Genomic DNA, 24,593 nt, shown 5'->3' on the forward strand with positions numbered 1-24,593 from the left:
CGCTACAGCCAGCACATTATAAAACCATGAAGAATGTAGCAATGCAGTTTCACCATTTGAAGATTAAACACACACTTTCATGAACCCACTTCTAATTGGGCACGCTGGTTAATAGATGCAAACTATCTAGAACTGTTAGAATAGAGGGTACAAAATACCACTGCCTTCAAATCCTATAGAGGATGAAGACTGGTATACATTCATGGTTGTAATACACATTTGTGGCGCACATTCTGAAAACTATGGTGTAACATGTATGCAATGAAGAATAATCTAATGGGAGACTGGTGCAGCATATTACGAATGCTGGTTGGTCACGTGCAACAAGAAATATTGAAACTCTGAACAGTGCTTTTAAAGGTTGGATATTCCTTCACACACCTTTTAAGAGGCACACAGAGAACTGTTGTTTTTCTCAGCCTAGAGACAAAACTCACTCCTCCAGTCTAGTAGCTGATTGGGTGCTTCTATAGCACAACTCTGGATGCCTTTGCAAATACAGTTTTTTCAATACATTGCATTATGGGTAGTTGTTTGTTCTGTAACAGTTAAAGAAAGTAAAGGTTCCAGTACCTTAACAGTTAGTATGTCAGACATGTCAACATGCAGATTTGTGGATGGGGAAGTTTTAAAAATAGCTGTTTGTAGTTCTTGGTTTTCCAGTATACTCAAACAATGCTATATGGGAGAAGTAGTATGTGGCAGAATTTTGTTCAGCAGTAGGAACAGCATCCTTCACAGGGTCTTTTAGTAGATCATAATTCTAGTAACTGCTCTTCAGAAAAGCTATTTGCTTAACTTCGAACCCGGAACTGCTAAACTCCAGCACCCATTAAGTTCCATGGACATGCATCATGATAGGCTGACGGTTTCCAAGGAAAATTTTATAATAAGAGGATTTCGAACAATATGACTCAGTTAGTTTGGAACCAGTCACTTTGTTGTGGTAAAGGCCATTGTTTAGGAAGAGTGTTGGATTATATTGATGCTGGTGGATGTACAAGACCTGTAGAGAAAAAAAGTTTCATGCATGTACTGAGAAAAGTATCATGACAAAGAGATATCTTTACGCATCTTAAATCAGACATCGAGTTCTTGTAAGACACACTTTCTTAATGTCTCATTTAGATATGTCTGAAGCAGGTGATGACGACATGCCTGAGCTGTACGACAGTGGAGACGATGCTGCCTGGGAAGATGATGAGCCTAAAATGGAGACTCGATGTCTATTTTGTGAGAGGTTGGTCCGTTTTTTTGGGGTGCTTAACTAGACAAAGTAAAAATGTTTGCAAGTTTCGTTTAAAAGAACACTTCTTATTTGAACTTTTTCGAGGGAATGTTTTTGACAATTGACTATCTTGAGGACGACTACATCCAGTCCTATCTATCTACAATTAAACCTCTGGACATAGAGTCACTTGGGAAACTGATGAATTAACACCTATCAGGGTCCCCTGATGACTTGTGTCCCCCCGGTGGAATGAAATGGATTATACCTATAATTTCTAAACCCATAGTTTTGAATTCCTCCCCTTCTTAAAAAAGCTATGGTGCAACCTATCCTGATAAAAACGTGAGACACCTTGAGATTCTGAAGAATTTTCACTATATTTCCTTACTGCCATATTGCACAAAGTTATTGGGATGAAATGTGGAACAGGAAATCAGTACCCACCTGCAGAGTGCTAACCGCATAGACCCCCCCCCCCCTACAAGCTGGTTTCCATCCTAGCCACAACAATGAGGCAGTAATTTTGTCATCAACAACTTGAGAGAACATCTGGATACTGGCCCAACACATGCACTCGCATTATTAGGTCTATCTACAGCTTTTGACACTGTTGATCATAACATTCTATTAAAACGGGTCAAGTCTGTGGGTGTTTTCGGTACATCCTTTGTATTGTCCGAATCGTACCTGAAGAAGGAACACAAGCAGTGTGGTTGCCTCCCTTTGCAGCCAAAAGGATGAAGGTTAAACGTGGAGCCTCTCAGGGCTGTGCTCTATCCCCACACTTATTTAATATCTCTGAGGTCCCTCATAAAAGAACTGGGAAAGAGAGGCTGTTGGCTGTAAAACTACCCTGGAGACCCTCAAATATTACTTTGCCTAGAGGGCAATGCCTCATGGCAACACAATTTTCAAAACACCACTAGCCTGTCTCAAACTGCACTTTGTAGTATGTTTTGTAGTACTACAAAACACACTAAAAACATACTACAAAATGTTTTGCCCATACTTGTGTGTGGAGTTCTCTTCTCTGCCTCAACTGTAGAATCTCCTCATAAGTATAGATTTTAGTCGTAAATGTGGGAGGAACACAAGGAAGTGGGTGGGAGAGAGGCAGACTTACTACTAAAAAAAGATGGCATTAGGGAGGATTGAGAGAGGTTTGGGGAGTTAGAGGGTCAGGGAGTTGGAGAGGGGCCGGGAGGAGTTTAGGGAGGTCACCCACCCAGCCAAGAAAAAGCCAATTGCATTACACTCAGTTGGAGAAATTTAACTTGCACTGTTGTAGTAAGTTCACACTCTCAGTTTGTGAGTACTGAAAGTAGTAAACTTGCTCCAAAGTGTAACTTACCTTTTTGAATCAGGCCCTTCGTGTCTCATCTGCTGGTTGATGAGAAGTAAACACCTGATCCTAACTCTGATAAAACTGAAATAGTAGTAAAAAAAGCAAAGCCTCTGCTCTAGACCAAACAGTACTGGCCATAAGAGATGGGACTTATGCCTTAACCCATGAAAGTTTCCAAAAGCTTGGGAGTCATTGTGGACAACCAGTTATTCCTCAAAAATCACATCACTGCAGTTGTTTCAAGGTTAGCTTATTGTCTGTTAGGAAATTACATGCATATTTTTCAGTGGATGCTTAGAAGACTATCATGTTGGCATACTCCAACTGGAAGCCGATTACTGCTAACTCCATCTATCTCAGCCTTCTGAGGGGGACTTGGCTTAGTTAAAGTTGATACAAAATGTGGCAGCCAGAATGGTATATCTATTACCCAGTAACACAATACTACCCCTCTTTTGAGTGAACAAATACATTTTAAAACTTGTCTGTTTTTTAAAGCCATCCATGGCTTAGCCCCTCAGTTTGTATACAAAAGAACATATGGATACAACCCTTTACAGATTCTTCACTTCTCCTCAGCTAATTTGGTGGACATACCAAGATTTAAAAAACGTAGGTTTGGCGTTTGCAGGTTTTCTAGTCTAGTTTGTGGAATGGAACCCTCTCCAGCGCAACCTTTGTTCTAACCCTGAAATGGCATCATTTAGAAAAGCTTTGAAACCAAGTTGTTCAAACAAACATTTATTTAAAACTTCTAGAGCTGCTGGTCCTATGAGGACAGAATGGGTTGTATTTCTAACCCTCTAGCATCACTTCACTCATATGTGAAATCAGCACCATGAACCCAGAGCGCTCTCTGAACACAATTAACAATAGCTATTGTTTATCTTCCTAAACAAGAGGAGTTATTGCAGATTAGCTTGGACACAAGATAGACCAGTAGCCGCATTATGGGGTCACGCAAAATGTGTCGAATGATCCATCTGTCTAGTGCTTTGCTGGGTGGGATGGTCATTGGCCATTTCATAGGCTTCGCACAACAAGGAGGAATATTCGTTTTTCTGTTCACTTCTAAATGCTTGGTTCTGTGCAGAAACGTAGGTGGAAGCTGGATCTGGTGTGCAGGGATCCTGCCTTGTGCCTGAATACTGGTTTTTTTTATAGGTCAGTGCTAGTGTTTCTGTACATGTATACCTCCTCACTCAATGTGACCTGCGCCGCCAGCTCCCCAGATAATACTGCTCTAAGTCTACTTCTGGCTGAAGGGCTAACTAACAAAAAGTAAACTGCATCAGCTGCGGCAGTTTTGTCAGTTCTAGTTATATTATCAATATTGTCAGAAGAAACGTCTAAAATCAGTTTTATATTGGTTCTAATTCTTATCCAAATATCAATAAAGCAGATGTTTGCATCTAGTTTATTAGCTTTCGTCAGCTTTATTAATTAAAAAAAAAATGCAGTCAGAAAAAATATGTATGAATGAGTGACAGAGTTTGCGGCAAAGAACGCTTTAGGATGTAGATGATCACTCATCAATGGCGTTGTCTTGAGCAGAGTATTGTTGCCATAACAGAAACATTGCTGGTCGACACTTCAGGACTTAGGATCAACCTTTGTCTTCTGCAGACCAATGGACCTCACAGCATCAATCATCTAAGTGGTAGATGCTGAGATTCAATTAATATCCACACTTGATATTTCCAACTTCAGCTTGTAGCAATCCTTTTACTTAATATTTTCCTTCTTTGAAAGTGGTGCATGTTTCAAAAGTTCATATATGGGATAGTAGTACTCTGTAAGACACCAGCCTCTGAAAACATCTTACAAAACCTCCTTGGGTTCTCAAGCACAAACATACTGCTTTTCCAGTGATGCCATACACACACTTCTCAGACTTGTACAATCTTCAAACCATATTAACCCTATGAAGATGCTAGGATTAAACTAATGGGGTTTATAGCCAACACAATCCCCATTCAAATCCATCACAGGAAGTGTCCATTTGGATAAGTTGACTGGACTGACTGCCTAATCCAGTTTGATAATGAGGTGTCCAAGACGCACACACACCGATCTACACAACACTTCACAGAAAACTGGAAATAACAAGATTACTAGCACTAATGTGTCGAAATTGCTTCTATCACAAGTGGATGCCGCGATCTGCAAGGAACTCCCAAATATGAAGAATATTGCACTTCACCTGAGAATCTTAAAATGCCGGTGTCTGTGAAGTTTGTGAATAAAAAGATAAATGGTGAATAGTTTCGGTTCTTCCTAGACTCACCTTATTTGTTTTTGTTAAATCTGAATTTAGGTCCATGCAACACAACCCTTGCGTAATATACAGTCGGCCTCTAATAGACAACTCGTCAGCCACTACATTACAATAGTAAATGCCAAAAGACACCTCTAACATTTGAGGTGCAAGCAATAGGCAGTTCAACCAATCAACTATTCAGGATATTGAAAGGACTGAAGGGCTGCCGTTTTCCAAATATGCTGCCCCTTTCAGCAGACTGATACCCCTAAACAAAATCCAGTCAATCTAAACTGACATCACTATTACCCCTATACAAAATCTGCACAAATGCGCTTTTATACTAAAAAATATGTATGTCCAAGTCTAGCAACACAGGAATCTGTCTCCCCATAACACCAATGCTGACTGTCTTAGTCAACTGCCTAACACAACTCCTCAATAAACTGAGGCATGGATCGGTCCACTTTCCTTAAGGCCCACAGTGAGACGAACAACCTGGCCAATTACGATCATTTTGCATTATTACTAAAAGTAGTATAAAAGATGGTCACCAAACAACTAAGCAAATGTGTAGAAACCGTTATACATTTAGTTGGTTTTCAGTTGGTTGTTAACCCCTTCCCCGCTCATGACGGAACCACTCCGTCATGAGCCACGGTTGCGCTGTGCTCATGACGGAGTGGTTCCGTCATGCTACGGCCGTTGGCGGCCGCTCCGCCCACGCGGCGCTAATTCCCCGCCTGTGCGGGTGATTAGCGCAGTGGGCGGAGACGTGACGGAACCACTCCGTCATGAGCACAGCTCAACCGTGGCTCGTGACGGAGCGGTTCCGTCACGAGCACCGCGCCACCGCGCTGCCCCCAAACCCCCCCCCCAGCGCCGCGGCGAAGGGGTTAAACAAAGATTAGTCACAGACCACCCCCCTGCATGACTCGAGTGCACGGTGTCCCATCACAGATGATGGAAGTGTTAGCAGTATTGTGTAGAGAACGCTAATCACCTGAGAGGGTAGCCAGGCGCAAGTATATCTGCGGCTCATCTAGACGCAAACGTTTCCAGGTGCAAACATACTAGTTCTAATAGACCTGTTGCCTGTATTTACTGTGGGGGGGGGGATAACCTGAAAACAACAATGAAATGAACTTAAGAGGCAATACATCGATGATACACTTTCTTGCCCTACAGCTCCACATGGCTTATTCACATTTTATCTCCCAAACACTACTGTGTTGTCAGTATTGGTTAACATTTGCATGAAGCTTTGACAAGATGTTTAGACCACTAAGGTTCTTCTACGCCAAACATTGTATTCTACGGAGATTTAGCTTCCCCAGCTTTAAGTAATGTTCTTGTGTTCTGGTATTTAATCACTTGATGGAGGCTTCTGTGCCAAACACCACACAAATAATAATCGGATAGTTTTCCCTCTATATCCATGGTATGTGTATGACAGATTCTCATAATATTGATAGCTGGTTGTTGAAAATGGGGTTACTGGTTGAGGGGGTGAGACCCTACTCAAGCAGCAACCACGATTCCTGTGCTTAATCCTCTGGTAGCTAGGCACAAAACCAGTCAGGCTAAAATAAGAAGCAATGTGTAAAGTATGTATGCAGCACTTCAAACAGTGAAAACACAACACAAGAAAAATCCCTCTCCAATTTAGAAGAAGATAGTAAAGTTGAATACATAATTTGACACCAAAACAGCACAAAAAAAATCTTTAGAAAAGGAGATATGCAAGTTTTAAGTAAAAACAGTGCCTAAAAGCACAGAGCACCAACTTTGGGTATCTATTGCACCAGAGCGGGACAAAGTCACAAGTTCAGGCTGACTTAAAAAGAGCGCAGGACAGGTAAGGCACCAAGTTAGGACAAGAGTCCCTTAAAGCCTGGTTTGTTGCGAGATCCTACATTGAGGATGGGTCATGCAGGAGTGGTTCCAAGCAGCTGCGGGCTGCGATGCCAAGTCCTGCAGCGTAGATGTTTCAGGCGCCAGGGGTACCGAACAGCTGCAGGGTTGCGATGTGGAATCCTGCGTCGTTGATGGATGGCTTGCGATGTGAAGTCCTGCGTCGAGGATGCTTCACACATCGACTTTGCCGAGGAATCTGCACGCTACATCTGTTTTGCTTCACAGGGCCACAGCTGACTGATACACAAAACAAACATATGGCATGCAAAACGTGGGTATATCGCGTGTGCAGTCTACCAAGATTACTGCATAGTGACCAGTACAAGGGGCCGTGTGAAGAGCAGAATGGCGCGCATTGCCTGGTTATTGCAGGTCGAGTAGTGCGGAGCTGCCTCGATTTGTGATACTAGGGGTCTGTTTCCCTTAAACTGATTGTAGAAAGCATGTTGGGGCATAATGCTAATCAGTGCTAAAATCATCGCAACACAAATGCAAACATTTAAAACTCTCCGGTCATCCCAAAAACAAATTCCATGCATGAGCAAATTAAGAAAGACACCAACACCAAAAACGAAAACAAATTCAAAGCCAAATACTTCACTACACTAGTGGCAGGTTTACAGTAGTTAGGCGGTGCTGCATAGGCGTTCCCAAACAAATAAAGGAGGAACTAAAAGACAGATTAACCGGTCAAAAGCTAAAGATTTAAGCTGACAAGCGACCAAGCAAATAAAAAGGCAATAGGCGGGAATAGGCGGAGTTTCACCACTGATATGGATTACTGGATGTCTCATAGAGACCGCGCATGCGCGCTGCCTAGGCAACACCTAAAAAGGAGGGGGCTGCACGGCCCTCCTCGTAGAGCCCTGGGGACCATTTCTACCCCCCAGGGCTGGCTCCAGCAAAGTCCCAGGGTGCCCATCCCCGAAAAGTGCAGTTTTCTATGGCAGTTTGCCATGGCATTTTGGAGCATCGTGCCATAGCAAACAGTGCTCCGCTTTGAGCAAGCAAGAGCAATTTCCGCTCGCTTGCTCAAAGCGGAGCACTCTTTGATTTTTGAACCCTCAATACTAGTCAGTAATAACATAGACGTGTTAGAAACTGTTACTTCAAGGAAACTATCTAATGAGCAGGAGTCGGAGTGTTTTCATATGAAGGAATGCAAGAAAACTTGAAGGAGAAATATAGATGTATAAAAAATGCTGAGTTCACTGCTCTATGAAATTCATTCTTCTTGCTGCCAATCGTCATAACAATGCTTGACTTACTACACAGTGCAGAAAATGTGCACTTGTACAACACTGGATAAAGTGGCTTCTAGGCCTCAGACGTACTTGACTCTCTGCAGGTATGTTAAGGTCAATGTACACTTCGGATTGATATAAAAACAGCATTAAGATTCGGTCAGATAACATATCAGTTCATGGTAAGGAATGCATGTGCAATGGCATGTTCATAAAAAACACTACTATCAAAACGTGGAATATATGATTCTGATTTCTCATTTCACCCCACCCTTTTTTTGCCAGGAGGCAAAACCCTCCACAAGTTAAAATATGTACAGGTGGATACCATTGACTTTTACAGCTTCAAACCGCCAGCCTCATCCTCTTCAGGAGTAGCTAGAGAATAATTGTGGACTGTGCCTTTATTTAAACAACTCCAGTATGAAGATGCACACTTTCATCTTTATTAAAATATACCGATTAATCGCAATTAAAATAACAGCAATAACTATTTCAAATATTATTATTGCTCAATTTCAATACAGCCAATTGGCAGCCAGTCCAGATGCCACTTAGTCCAATCCGTTCTGAATCTTGTGTAATTTATTAACACTATCCCTAATGTGGTGTCTTTGGTCAGTGGGAAGTATTGGGGCGATAAGTATACCCCTCGATTCGTACTTTAGTGCAGACCCCTTCCTTTGATACTAGGAGGTAATCTAAAGCCATTCTATTCTGTAGGAGCATGGTTGTGTCAGTATCTGACTGACCAGTAATCAGTCAAAGTGCGTTGGCATTTGCTACTTCTTGCAACATCTCCGCATTGCGTCTAGTTACTCGAATAGCCTGCCCTACTCCATACAGAGGGAAGATGATGGAAAATAATCAGTTTCAGAAATGTAACTGCAACCCTGACGTCTCTAGAGGGAGTGGACAGCAAAGTGTCTGAAGGCAGGTAGAATTAATCCAGAGTAAAAGAACACAGTCCACTCCTGAGGTAGCCAGGAATAGACTCCAGACTTACAAATACCATGAGCATATCATGCTTGATGATGTAATTTGTGGAACGCTATTCCAGTGGTAAGTTTGTGTTCATATGAAAGTGATTCAAAGTCTATACCCTCTTCTACAGAGACACACTCACTATGACCCGCAAACACCCTTTCACTGCTCAAAGACCATTTCCTTCTCAGTCATAGCAAGGTGGTGACATTGGCTTTGTAACGTCCCTTGGGGGTTTTATTTTTCGAATCCTTGACAAGATGCAGGCAAAATGCTGGAACATTCAGGCAGTCTGTAGAACAATTCAAGACCAGTTTCATATTTCTCAAGGGATACTCCGATCAAAGGCTTGGTTCCTCCCATCAACAGGCATGTAAGATCCAGCAAGAGGAGACATTATTAGTTTGTCCCTACTTCTCAAGCAACAACACATAGCAGTTGTTCACATAGAGCAAAACTCCATTGAAGGACCGCTTCTGTACAGCTAGGCCTCCCCATTCCATAACAACAATGTATCCCACAACTAACGGGATGCTCAGGGTAGTGACAAAAACAGCAAGCCAGATCCACGGAGGCATCAGTATCTGGGAGAGGGCTGCTTACTTTGGACAGAGGCTGTAATGTTGAGTGGTGATGGGTGTATTATTGCATTGCTGCAAAGGGGCAGACCAAGTAGGTGGACATGGGTGACTCTGCCCACTAGCAGGAGGAACGGCAATAGGGACAGTTCTGGCAGAGGACCCCGGCCTGGAAGCAGATCCGGAGGCAGATGAGGGTGTGCTGCCATCTCTAGGTGGAGCAGTTAGCTTGCACTATAAGGAGTAGATCCGTGTCGCCAGATGACAATTAAATTGCTGTATTGGTGGTGAGCAGGACTTTATGTTGCCCATGCTAGCAAGGTTGCATAGGAGTCGTTGCCTGGTGCATCGTGATGTAGACCCAGTAGCCAGGCTGGAGGGAGTAGCAGGCCTCATGATTCTCGGGTAATGTAGCTTTGACCTGAAAACGGAAACTGTAAAGACAAATTATACTTTTTCTACAGTACTACAAAACTGAATCATCATTCAATTATAAATCTAACTTTGCCTCTGAGATTAGAGAGTATGACAGCAAAATCACGGGTCACCCAATGATAATCTTGTAGGGGTTCAGTTTAGTTTTTTCAGTGCGTACTGCTCTGTACTTTGTACGTTAGTACTAAGGACAGAGCATCAGGCCATTTCAGCTGTGTCTCTGAACATACCCTTTGCTATCTTATTTGTGAGTGTGCCATTGTTTCTCTCTACCTTGCCTCGGATTCTGAGTGGTGCACATATTGAAAATGTGGATCTATCCCTAAAGTTTTTCAAACTTCCTGCACTACTGTTGAACTGACCTGTGGCATGCCAATCTGGGCGATTGCCCAACGTAAAAAATCTTGGAGTCATCTTTGATGACAAACTAACATTCAATAGTCAGATCAATAGCCTCTCCTCTACCATCTGGTTCATTCTAAAAATGATCAGAAAAATGTGTCCATTTATCCCTCCCGATGCAATCAAAACTCTGGTTACAGCATTGGCCCTTTCGAGATTGGACTATGGGAATGCCCTATACATGGGGACCCAATCCAAGCATCTACTAAGACTGCAACGTTTGAAGAATGCTGCAGACAGATTAGCACTAGATATTCCGAGGTTCAAATTCCACGGTTTAAGAGCCCTCCACTGGCTCCCGGTGAAAAAAAAGGATTGAGTTTAAATCCCAATGACTGGCCTTCAAAGCTCTACATGGCATAGGGCTGCAATTCTTGAGGACGCACCTGAAATGGTTTGCGTCGGCCAGAAGCCTAAGATCTGCCCATACAAAACTTCTACAGACAGCTAAGTTTAAGAAGGCCGGATGGGGTGGAAGAAGTTTCCTGTTGGGGACAGTTAAGATCTGGAACCGGCTTCCTATCTCCTTTAAAGAGCAGCTCATCACTTTTGTCCTTCAGAAAGGCAATAAAAACCCGGCTCTTTAACAACTGATGCATCCTGTATAACCCGGTAGCACCGCTCAGATCTACCGTTTCTAGCGCCAAGACGTCCTCGGGCATTCGTTGCGTTCTACAAATATACCAATCAAATTAAATCAAAATCAAATCATGTGCTCCTCGATCAATCGAAATTCGATTCGGTATTCACACTGGGGACTGAAATCTCCACTAACCGTTTAGCTTCTGTAATGGCATCTGCTCTGGTGCATGGGTACGCTTCCACCCAACCTAAAAACATACAGACAATCACCAAAATATAGGAATAGGATGCACACTTCAGCATTAGGATATAATCCATCTTGAAGTGCACAAAGGGGGGAGGGATGAGCCGTGGAGATGGTCTTGATCTCTTTCCCAGCTTTATGGGAGTGACAGGTGGCACAGGGGTGACAATTATTTATGGCCATGGAGGAAAAGAAGGGCGCAAACCAATGGGTTGCTGTGACACGTAACATGCTGCCTGTCCATACCTACATTGGCTGCTCTATGGTTTGGGGAGTAGAAAGTTTGACTTGACTACATGCCTATTGCTGTCTCTTTCACATCTCTGCTTGCAGGCCTGTTCCTGCAAAACAGACATCTCTATCAGTGAGTGCAAAGGATATAAATCTGTTCTAATTAAATTCATGGCAACAGCACCATTTTCAGACAAAGTTGCACTTTTAGTGGCTGATCCAGCCAAAGCATTTCCACTAAAACCTCATTAGAAGGGTGCTGGTGTGCAGCACACTTAAGTACTGCTATCTTCTTTGGTAATTGTAATGTACTATGAACATTTTGAACATGCTGGCCTTTCTTAATAGGGGCCCGGCAGAGGTTAAAAAACCCTGTTTTTCCCAAAGGAATCCGGATGTCAGGTGTTATTCCAAATACAAGTACAGAGTCATAGTCATTCCTTTGGCTGGAATGCATGCACGGGTGAGGGCGACATGCTCAACTACTTGTTCAGTCCTCACAATTGCCATGCCACAACTCTGCACAATATGATATACAGGACATACAGCGCAAACTTTGACCTGAACACCATCATTATTTCTGAAACCGGACCCATCAATAAAATACTTTAGCTCATAGTTGGTAATAGGTACTTCGGATAGAGTAAACGTGGGGCTTGATAACCTGGATGGTGACAAGAAGCCAGTCGTAGGACTTTCCCTCCTCAAGGGTAGACATCAGAGAAGCAGGGTTCTGGGTGAGGCAGTAGGCAAGGATAATACGGGAAGTGACAAAAATAAAATATTTGTCTAGACCACTGCAATGGTTCAGGGCTATCTTTTCTAACATAGTCTTTCAAGGGCTTTACCATTTGGTATACCTTTGGATCCACTGCCTATAGTAACCAGCCATACCCAGAAAGGTACCTATCTGGGAAATGGTACCGGGCAACTTACAGATGGCTTCAGTCAGCTGGAGGATAAGTGATCCTTGCCGGCAGAAATTTACCCACCACGGTACCATATATGGGGAAGGCAAATCTGTGATAGTTCTTTGAAACCACATGACCCTTGTTAGCCAATTCAATGAGATGGTAGATTGAGTCCCCCTAGAAGTGTTCTAGTGTAGCAGTTGCTAACAATGAAACATACTAAACCAAAGTGGAACCAAACTAACGTGTCTCAATCTTTCTTTAAAGGTTGGGAAAAGTATGGGGGGGGATATTGTAAATCCTTGAGGGAGCTTTTGCCACAAATGTTGAAATCCTCAGAATGCGAATGTGAAGAGAAACTTACACAAGGAGAATACGGGCATGTAAATGTAGGCAGAAAAAAGGCCTACCAATGTAATCCACTGGGTGTTTGCAGATTGCAGGAAAGATGGTGGCTGGATTGGGGACCACAGGGAAGCTTTGGATAACCACATTATTAATTTCCATAAGAACTTGTATGAATCTATGCATGTTGGCTTTGTCCACTTTGCGTATCAGCCAGATCAATGCTAACAATGGTTATTAACACCTTTATTGCTAGGCCTTCCCCTCCCGATGCTAAGCCTTTTTTTGGCTAGTTGGCATAGTTTGCGCTAGGGGCCCCTGTAACCTTTTGTCCTCATAAGGCATCCATGCCAATTTTGCGTCCTTTTCTTCCAACATCCTAGGGATTCTAAAGGTACCTAGGGTTTGTGGATTCCCCCGGAGGGACTTGGAAATTAGCCTAAATAAAGCTACATTTTATTTTTTGGGGGGTAAAAAAGTGCTACAGAAGAAAGCGTCTGTTTTTTTCCCCTGCATATGGTATCAACAAAGGATTTGCGGTGCTAAAATCACAATCTTTCCAGCTTTCAGGAACAGGCAGACTTTTGTCAGAGAACCAACATTTCCTCCACGGTTTTCCCATTTTAGTGGGACATAGCCTATTTGTCCAATTTTGGGGCTTTTAACCTCTTTCCAGTTATTGGTCGACATGGGTGTGAAACCAATAATGGACCCTGGAAAGCGATACATTTCTGAAAAAATAGAGAAAATTGTGAACTCAGCAAGAGGTTCTGTGTGCAGATCCTTTAAGGTTTTCCTATAGAAAGTAACAGTTGAAATAAAATAATTTTGAAATTGAGGGGAAAGACTGTAGGCCTAGTACCCAGGAAAGGATATGACCCAAAACGCCACGTGGACACATCACATTTTTCCTGTGAAAACTGAGCCTTTTTTCACAATATGCCTAGCTGTGGATTTGGGACCCTACTCAGCCGGCACTTAGTGAATCCTAGCAAACTTGTATATTTTTTAAAACTAGACACCCAGGGGATCCAGGATGGGTTGACATGTGTGGCTCTCAGCAGGTTCTGTTACCCAGAATTACTTGCAAACCTCAAACTTTGTAAAAAAAAAAAAACACACACATTTACCTCACATTTCTGTGATGGAAATTTCTGGAATCTGCGGGGAGCCACAAACTTCCACCCACCCAGCATTCTCCCATTTCTCCCCCTAAAAATAGTACCACACTTGTATAGGTAGACCTGGGGCTAGCAACAGGAAAAACATTAGAAGATACACAGAGGCCACACCTCCCTGGGGTCCACCAGGTGTCTAGTTTTCAGAAATGTATTGGGTTGTTGGGTTTCCCCACATGCCCGCCGAACGCAGATGGTCCCCTTGCAATACCAAGTCTTTTTTTGTGATCGATAATTTCCACAGTACGTTTTGGGCTCTTCCCTTTTGGAAGCACGTGGCCCACTCACACAAGTGAGGCACCATTTATATCGGGAGACCTTGGGGAACGCTGGGTGGTAGGAAATTTGTGTCAGCCTGGTGATCCCACAACTTTCCAACACAGAAATTTGAGGAACATTTAATGTTTTTAGCTAAATTTGATATTTGTGCTGGGGATTCTGGCTAAGGAAACGCTGAGGGATTCATGCAAACACACCTCCCTCTTCTCCCCAGTGTGTCTAGTTTTCAGGAATGTCTGGGTTTGGTAGGTTTCCATAAATGGCTGCTGAGCCCGGTAATAAAACCCAGGAGCCTTCATTGCAAAAACAGATTGTTTTGTGATACATAGGCGGCCACCTGGGTTTTGGTTCCCAGGCTTGGCGGCCATCTAGGTAAACCTCCATAACCCAGACATTTCTGAAAACTAGACACCTGGGGGAGTCCAGAGAGGTGTGGCTTGCATGGATCTTCCAACCTTTTCTCATCCAGAAACCCCTGCATACCTCAAATGTAGCTAAACAAATCACATTTTCCTCACATTTCTGTGTAGGATCAGCTTGATGGCACACATTTCCTACCACCCAGCGTTCCCCTCTTTTCCCAATAAAAATGATACCTCACTTGTGTGCGTGCCCAAAGCAGAGTCTGCCTAAAAACATGTAATAATGAAAAACTGAGGGGGAACCAAAGCATGTCTATAAGGGCACATTTTTTAATACGCTTTTAGACTGCCTCTGTTTTGGGCACACAAGTGAAGTATCATTTTTGTCAGGAGCTCAAGGGTAATGTGGGGTGGTAGGAAATTTATGCCAGTGCGGTGATCCTTAACCATTCTCACAAAGACATGTGAGGAAAATGTGACTTTTTAGCTATATTTGATGTTTGGAGTAGATTCTGGGTAAGAAAACACTAGGGATCCACGCAAGCCACACTGCCAGCCAAGCAACAGTCCGTCCACATCTTTAGCCAAGTGCCAGTCCACGTACACCACCAGCCAACCGCCATCCAAGCACACCGCCAGCCAAGCACCATCCAACCCACACTGCCAGCCAAGCGCCAGCCCACTACACCGCCAAGCAAGCGCTAGTACACACACACCGCTACCAAGCACTAGTCTACACACACCACCAGCCAAGCGCAATTCCACACACACCGCCAGCAAAATGCTAGTACACACAGAGCCAGTAAAACACCAGTACATGCAGACTGTCGGCCGAACTCCAGTTCACTCACATAAACACACACACAAACTTTCCCTGGTAGTGGTTTTCTGCCCCCCTTGGGGGCAGATGAGCCTAAACATATTTCTGATCTGCCCCTAAGGGGGGCAGTAACGACTAAGATGTGTGTCAAGGACCGCTTCCCATCCTTGCTAGTGAGTCACACCCACTTTTGAATATTTGCTGGGGATCCATAGTGTGAACAGGAGATCCTTTCCACTGAGACTTGCTTTGCTTAGATATTTCAGCCCAGTCAGTGTTTCTGTCGTTCACGCATTCACAGATAGCAAGAAAGAGTCTGCTGTTCTTGTACCTGCAGTTCATCCTTTGGGTGGTTGTGCGAATGAAACCTAAAGCAGGGTAGGTCTGCCCTCAGTTGTTCTCTAACTGATCTTTCGGAGGGGGGAGGGAAGGCAAAGCATCCTGCACTCACACCCAAAGATCCCGTTGCACTCTTGTGACGGTGTCCGGGTGGTTGGATTATGATCTATCTCTATAGGTCCACCTGTCCATCTCTCCCTCTACCGCTCTCTCTGTTTCTATCTGTGTGTATGTCTGTCTGTGTCTATATGTCCACTTGCCCATCTTGCCCTCTACCACTATCTATCTAACTACTTGCTGTCTATCTAACTATCTATCCCTCTCTTTTTCTCTCTTTCTCCCCTCTTCAATGGTCTGTGCTTTGGGTCCCATCGCTAAAGCCTGTCTTCCCCGTTTCCGCTATATTTCTGGAGCCCACTTGCTCTACTCTGTCTGTTCTCTGGACTCCTCACATTCCTACCTACCCAACCATTCTGTTATCCCATCATCTTCTGCTCAGACAACACTTTTCAGTTTTCAAAACAGTTAACAAAAACAATCAATCCTGAACATGCAATCGAGCAAGCAAAATACGTTAAGTGTAGTAATGAGCAGGAGGCAGAGCTTTCTCTGGAGAAGGAATGGGAGAAGACCTTGAACAAGAAATGCAGGTACATCATTACTGACTTTGCTGCTTTCTGAAAACCACGCTTCTTACTTCCTGTCTTTTCTACGAGGCTCAGCTTACTACACTTCTGTGCAGATATTTTAAGGGGATGTAAGGTGATGTAAAAAGAAAATTGATATTCGGTTCTGTAGCATATCAGAGTATGTTACGGCATCCACGTGCAGTGGTGTGTTCATAATAAAGCACTAATATTGGCGCTTGTCTAGTGACTGGGAGAATATTGAGTTAATTAAAATTCTCTCATGGAATTTCGCAAGTTGCGAGTGTCGTGTGGTGAAATCTGGCATTGTGGACTACTAGAAGTATTGTCATGTAACCTTGCCATAGGGAACATTATCGACAATGACCTATCTTGAGAAGGTTGTGAGCGCGACGAGTGATACCTTAAACCAGCAAGGAAATCAAAAGAGAAGCCACTCAGGTGAAGGTTTGCTGTTTGTTCCACCGAGCATCCTTAACACAACAATTGCCATAATATGATACACCTCTGATAGCTTGCTGATGTCATTGACATCTTCCAACATTCTAACTTCTAGAAGATATTGATTAGAACTCCTGGCAGTATGGTTATTCTTATCATGGCTGACATCGCAAAGCCATGTGGAGTAGTTGAAGCAGCTTATGTGAAGAACTTCTGTTTGTTTGCTTCATTGTCTTATGGTTTAAGATCGTTGATTCTGCACAAAATATTCCAGAACCATTATTTGGTTAAATTTTCTAAACAAATGATTGTAGGTGGCTACATTAAAGACCAGCAGGAAAATATACCAAAAGTCCAACCAAGATAATTGGGCTACTACATTCTCAGATTATGTTTAATTGGTAAAGATAATTTCTACCTATGTCATGGATTTGTGGTGACTTAGCGTGTAGTGATGGGCTACTTCATTCAGCTACCGCCTGATAGGATGCCAGGTTTGAAGAAAAAAGTTCAACAAATATTACTTCGATTTAAGGAATTTGTTGAAAATGCTTTTTGATAAATGGTGTGCCTTGATTTCTAGAAAGAACAAGACCCAACAGATTATAGAAGAAAACTTTGAACTTCTGTTCAGCTTAAAGCAGAAGGTGAAGAAGAGGTCACTGTATGGGAACAACCATAAATAAATAAAAAAACATCTTTGATTGAAGAAGTCTGTTCAGAAAAAAAAAATAATAATAATGCTTGTGCTAGAGTAAGAGTAACACGTAAACAACACTTTTAGTTTAGAAGTAAATATGGTAAAATGTCTGGAACCAATTTGTTATTTAAAAAAAATAAAATGGAGTTATTAAAAAGATAATCATAATAATGTAGGGATCACAGGTGATATAATAGTAAAAAAGTGTCAGAATGAATGATTAGAAACCCAAAAAATAACATTGTCCAGTGGAGTGCAGTGTAAAAGGCCCTAGCCACAGTGCTTAACTTGGGCGGGTGGGGCCCACCGGCACTTATTTGTTTGCGGACCGCCTCTTAATTTTCCTTAATGTGATTGAAAAATCATCACACAGGGAGAAAGTAGGAATCTGCAAGAATGGATGGTTTTAAGAGCCAGGGAGTTTCTGGGAATCGATTAAAGAGGCATGAAGTGGCTTCAGAAATATGAAATCTTGGTATTCGGCATGCCTGCTCCAGCCGCGGGCTTCCTACCAGAGATTTGGAATTTTTCCACATAGTTAATCTTCATTCTTAACAGTCCAAGCAGCTCTCTGCCTAGAGTAGTCATAGCACGTTTTATAGGGTCAGTGAGGAGAGCCCCTCTGTCTTGGCCGAAAGTAAGACCCTTTCCACTCAGGTCTGTACACTGGTTGTAGCCCATCTGCTGCCCAAAATTGGTTTGTGCTGTGGAAAATAAGTGATTGGTGATTTTTAAAAAAAAACACATTTTAGAGTTTCATCATTAGTAATCAATAAACAGACTTGTTATATTCATTAGTCGCTCCTTCATATAGCTATACATGACACAAGAACTCTGGCATCCCACCCTGTAGTCCCCACCCGCCTCCCTCGGCCGTGTGCTTGAGCCATACTAGCCGTGGTATTTGTATTTTGTATTTATAGAAGAAGCGCATAGAACCCAGAGGTATCAAAGCGCTGAAACGGAAAAGGCATAGTAAGGGAGGGAAGGGCCTAACCGGAGTAGAACAATAATATTAAAACAACTTTCTGTTAAGCAAAGTGCCACGTTTACACCTGCCTAGGAAAAGTCTGATGCGAGTTAAGGCTCCTAATGTGTTTCGGTATGGAATTCCTTACTGAGCAGCCGCCACTGTGAAGGCTCGTTCCCCCATCTAACTTTCCTGCACCGGGGAATGATAACCTTATGCTGACCTGCGGATCTGCGAGGTCTGGTGGGAACATACCAGTTGAATGCGGCCTAAGATAGCAAGAATCTTGCTGACGAACAGCCTTATGCACCATACACATGGCTTTGAAGGACACCCACTTCCTAACTGGTAACCAATGGAGAGGTCTCAAGCCCTGCCTGACAGGTGTTTTGGCAGTCCTAGGACAAGTCGAGCTGCAGCATTTTGGATAATCTGGAGCTTATTTAAAGAGTACTGATCCACATTTAAATAAAGGGCATTACAGTAGTCCAAGCGAGATGTGATCAATGCAATCATCACTGACACCCTAAGCTCTTTTTTTTTTTTTTTTTTTTTGCTCTAGCCAAAAGGCTTTTATTGGTAAATCAATCCCGAAGTAGGGCTTTGTATTAGTCAACATAAAACGAGAATCCGGTGCTGCTGCAAAATATCAGTTCTCCTGGTCCATCATTTTTTGCAACCCAACCATGTGATCTCAGATTTAAAATGGACAGTATTGCGACAAGTAAAAGTTAAATCATATGTGGAACCTGCCTTACATAGACAAGATGCTGTTTAGATGAATCACGCACTCCAAGGTGTATTGGATTAAACAATGTTAGTCAGTTGATCAGTTTGATGGGCGTGGGTGGAGGTACCGTCCTCTAAATCAAGGCGTAGTAATATGACCAAAGTTGCATTACCCCCCACGGGAAACGTCCCCCCCCGCGCACCGCCAGTAATGTCACGCCCCAAACATCCATAGGACAATCACAAAAAGAGCCCGAATCGTTCAAATCATCAACCCATCCAATAAGTTGATATACACTCATTGAATTCAATGGGAGCATATTCCTCAATTCAATGGGCGCGTGTCCCGGAATGCCGCCTCGTACGGTCAGCTCAGACAGTGTAAACTAATCGCGGATACACACCGTCTGAACTAACCGCGGGAGGCAACATTCCGGGGGACACACCCATTAAATTGAGGAATACACTCCCTGACGAAGGGCAAGTTGTCTGCCCGAAATGCATTGGGGTTCTCATTCATATGTATCCGAACATCAAGAATAACCCTTCAATGGACTTTTGAAATGAAGTGATTATCTCATGAACTCAATGAGTACAAATCATCACACAACCTATTAAATAAATTGATGATTCGAACGACTCAAACTCCCCTCGTGACCATCCTATGAACGTCCAAAACGTGACATCACCGGCAGTGCGCAAGGAGGGACACCTCCCGCGAAGGGCAATGCAACCCTGGTTACTTTGACAAGAGGCATCTATAATAATGAAACTATTGATGGCTGAAACAAGACTGCGTGACATTTCTGAGATCAGTAATATATTTAGAAAAAGTGTGATACATTAGTACCAAGAAATGTTGATTTGAAGATGTTCTGCTATCTCCAAAGTTTTTTTTTTTTTTTTTATTGAGCAGAGCAGAGCAACGACATAGCATCCAAATACAAAGTACAATTTATGATAACAAGATGTTATAAATACAAAGAATTCAGTATTAGAAACCTCTAAAGAGTACTAAATAGCCTTCCCATCTTAGCTCCTTCCTTTATGTTGCTAAAAGTAGTAATCAGAAAAACTAATCCATAATGAGGAAGGGATGTAATGTACTAAACAGCAGACCATAAAATGCTAAAGGAACAGATATAATATCCGTTGTTAATAAGCAGCAATGTATAGAAAAAAAGTGCTAGTGCTTCTCAAGTATAGTCATTAGGAGACAGAAAAGTGCAAGTGCGTCGATTTATGAGACGACGGTGGTAAAGTGCTTTGGGAAAAGATTTGATAACCATCATTATAGAATTGTAGCAGCAATTACATAGAAAAAAGAGGCTAGTGTTTTTTTGATTGTATAAAACTACTACAATTATTAACAGCCTGACCCAGACATTGTTCAGTTTCCTTTGTCTTTTTCCAGATCACTAAAATACTTCCAGTTTTTCTCAAATTTCTTAATGGCACCCACCCGGCCTGCATATGCTCTTTCAAAATTACAAGTTCTTCTCATTTTCATCCACCATTTCAAGTGAGAGGGAGCATCGGTGGACTTCCAATTTTGTAGAATTAAGGATCGGGCAACCATACATGAAATAAATAGAAAAGTCTCTTCATCCCTATTAATTATCGTTGTGTTTTTCGCGATACCAAACAAAGCCGATTCGGCCTCTGGCTGAATATTTTTCCCGATTGCCCTTCCCAAATCCGCAAAAATTGTATTCCAGAATAGATTTAGTTTCGGGCAAGAGAAGAAAATATGGTGCCAGCCACCTTGACCATTAGCAAGACATCTAAAACACTTATTTTCTACTTCCGGGTAAATTTTCCCCAGGGCCTCCGGTGTCAAATAGGCTAACCAGCGTGATAAAAAGGCCATCCTTTTAAAGTTAGCTGCTCTTAGTGCTTTATTGCCTAAACGGCAGATCGTCTCCCAGTCTTTACATTGAAGGCTGCATTGTGTCACGTGGTCTATTTTTCTTAGGTGGCTTTCAACCAGTGGCGTATGATTTTGTTGAAGTAGCAGCCTATACCAATTCCCTATACCCATTATTTTGGCTCCGTATAGGGCTACAGCTAGTTCAGATGGAGAGTTAATAATACCATGTATTTTCCTTATAAAGTATACGATTTGTATATATTCGAAAAACGTAGGTCTATTCGGGCCGTTTGCTCTGGACATCACCTCTTGCCACGAAATTATTCGATTAAGAATGGAAAAGTGTCTTCATTCTTTTAGCCCGCACTTTTCCCATCTAATTAAATGACTTTTGTTTAGTTGGAGCCCGAGATCTAAACATTCCCTCAAACTCAAGAATTGCCAGCCGGAGGAGTCCATTTTTTTTGAAAGACACTGAAGTCTAGAATGATATTCCCTTAAGGTCTTATATCGGGTTTTTTTGGGATATTTGGAAGTCTTTAGGAACACTTGTAAATTGGAGCTATTTTCCTGAAGCATTTTTTCCAAAAAGAAACTGTCTCGCTTAGATGTCGAGCCCATCAGTCCCGCCACTATATCTAAAAAGGCGGCCTCATAATATATTTTCACAGCTGGTAGGGCAAGACCACCCTGTGAGGTAGATAGTTGTACTATTGGTAGTTTGACCCTAGAAATTTTTTTCCCCCAGACAAAACTTCTGAACATCGTCTCAATTTCTTTAAAAAAGGAGAGCTTGACTTTAATAGGGATATTACTAAATAAAAATATAAGCAACGGAAGTATTGACATTTTGATAAGAGATACCCTGCCCACAATTGAGAGTGGTAATGAAAGCCACTGATCCAAAAGCTTCTTAATTTTATCTTTCATCCTGGTGTAATTTAATTCAAACAGCTGGTGGTAATGAGAGTTAATGTAAATTCCTAAATACCTAATCGGATCTTTATTGGCTGTTTTATTGGAGTTTATTTTATAACCACCAATTTGTTCAAATTCTCTAAATTCTTTTAAAACACTCTCAATATTTTCTTTATCGGGCCTCAGATATAAAATAATGTCGTCAGCAAATAATTTTATTTTGGACATTCGGAAGACCGGAGATCGAATAGCAGCATTATTTCTAATCTTGATTGCTAAAGGTTCAAAAAAAAAGGTGAATAGCAACGGAGAAAGAGGGCAACCCTGCCTGGTCCCTCTATTAATTTTTATCGAGCCGACAGTTTGCATATTAATAAAAATCTGGGCCGAGGCGTCTTGATAAATTATACGTAGCATGTTGACAATCTGGGCTGGAAATCCAAATTGTTTTAGGATAAAAAACAGGGTGCTCCAGTTGACTAAGTCAAAAGCTTTTTCCGCGTCTACCATAACAATGCATGCTGGGGTTAAGTTGGTATTAAAATAGTCCAAAGCTTGAATTAGAAATTCGGTGTTGACTGACACCCTAAGCTCCTTAGAAAGAAAAGGAAAACTCTTCTTCAAAGACTTGAGTCCGAAAGCAGGAGCTCACCATTCTATTCAGCTTGGAGTCAAAAGTCAAGGTGTTATCAAAGATCACTCTTTGACTGCGGCCACCGCCACAGGCATAGTTCCTCAAGTATCCGGCCACCAACTGTTGGTCCAAATTGAGTTTTCAGCTAGTGACGTTCTAGGTGAACGTCCCCAGTTGTGGATATTCCTATGAAACCACCAGTCTAGTCTCATGACTCGGTGGGGTCCCATCCAGCCATCGACCTCATTGATCCTCATATGTGGGAAACGAGCCACCTGACGATCAGGCTGCTCCCAGGCAGTATCCGATGATGTTTCTGTTGGCGGGGGTTTAGATTCCTCGCAGATTCCACCAATGCCTCCCAGGCCCTGGCTACATGTAGTGATCCACGCCCACTTCTAGTTTCCAGCAGAAGCACTGCACTTTCATATTCCCCCCCATCGTGCTTATTCTCTACGCCAGACCACCCCCCACGGGCCCCTTGGTGCCTTCTAGTTCCTAGTGATTTTCCTTTTCGCTTGTATAAAAGCTAGGTGAAAATTACTTGTGACTTTAGTTTCAGCCATGTGAGGCAACACTCTCCGGAGACCCAGGCCCAGCATGCATGGGACTTCGCTGTCAACAGTATCCGCAACCGCCCAGTGATCTCCTCCCAGTAGGCCGTGAGCATTGGGCAACTCCAGAATATTTGTATAAAGTTCACTCCCTCCTCCCCTTACCTTGAACTCTTCACACCCACTGTAGAAGGTATTTATCCTTCCAGGGGTGAGGTACGCCCTATGTAGTACATAAAAAAGTAGGAGTCTAAAGGGGGCGTTCCTTGATATTTTGGCTATTCTTTCTAATATGGTTTCCCAGTCACCCTCTAGAATGGGGCTCCCCAGGTCGTCCTCCCCTCGGGTGCAGGGAGTAGTGAGAGGAAGCATCATGTCCTCTCAGACCGGCCTATATAAGGAGGTAACGGCTTTAAAGGATCCCGAGGACGTTGCTGTGTAAGTACAACTTTTGTGGTTTGGGTTTTTGTGAAGGCCCTCTCCCCAGTGTTTACAGATTGCAGCCGTCACTGCCCCATGCAGCAAAAAGTGGCTTGGATGGAGATTATGTTCCGCCCAGAACCACTCAAATGGGAGGAGTACCTCGGTTCCAGATAAGTCCCCAAGTAGTGTCACCCACTCCTCCAATCCTCTCCAATCTCCGCCATGTGGTAGTACCTCCAGCGTCTCCATGGGTAGGTCAGGTGAGTACTGGATTCTCACACAGATTTTTTGCTGTCATCTGGCCCAACAGAATCGTAGTACTCGACATTCTGAGGCTCTAGTGGGGCATCTGAGCTGTATCAACACCCTAAGCAATTGGTGAAGTTTCGGCACTAAGAGACCCAATACTTGCCCAGGTGCCCGTCTGCCCTCCAATCATTGCATTAGGCATTGGAACTGCCCCACGTGATGGTTTAAAGTCGGGGACTGCTAGGCCTCCGCTGTCCACTGGTCGCTGCAGAGTGGTTAGGGCCACTAGTCTGCGGCCCGATCCCTAGATAAAAGCAGTACTGAGTGCGTCAGTCTAACGAAACATTGCTCTAGGGATCCAAACTGGCAGTACCCCAAAGAAATACAAAAGTCGAAGGAGTGCGATCCTTGTTAACAGTGCAACTTGGCCTGTAACCGACGGGGAGCGCTTTCCAGAAGTTGGTGCTCCCATGGAGTGCTCAAATCACTTTTCCTGCATTTCCCTCTAGCAAATCAGATGGGTTATGGTAGATCCGAACCCCTTTAGGTATTGCAAGCATCAGGGATCCCTCTGTAATGCTGCCAGATCTCTAGGGAGGATCGCTGTTTGCCAATATTGGAAATAGCAGCGTCTTCTGCCAATTAACCCTCACTCCGGAAAACGACCCAAACATCTCCAGGAGTCCCCAGCGCTCTCCAGATCCTCTGTTGTATTTTGTAGGGGCATCAGGAGATTGTCGGCATAAAGAGCGATGTGGTGGGTTTGTCCAC

General features: G+C 43.0%; 1 protein-coding gene across 1 annotated transcript in view; it reads left to right on the forward strand.

The window, feature by feature from the left end:
- PRMT3 (protein arginine methyltransferase 3) overlaps positions 1-24,593 on the forward strand; it is an 881,955-nt gene that overhangs the window by 14,662 nt on the left and 842,700 nt on the right. The window contains exon 2 of the mRNA XM_085643603.1: positions 1,129-1,240. Within this exon, the coding sequence (XP_085499729.1) occupies positions 1,131-1,240 (110 nt within the window). The 5' untranslated portion in view covers positions 1,129-1,130. The remainder of the gene's footprint in view (positions 1-1,128; positions 1,241-24,593) is intronic.

Source organism: Triturus cristatus, chromosome 3_1 (assembly GCF_964204655.1).
Source record: "Triturus cristatus chromosome 3_1, aTriCri1.1, whole genome shotgun sequence".
Lineage (NCBI taxonomy): Eukaryota > Metazoa > Chordata > Amphibia > Caudata > Salamandridae > Triturus > Triturus cristatus.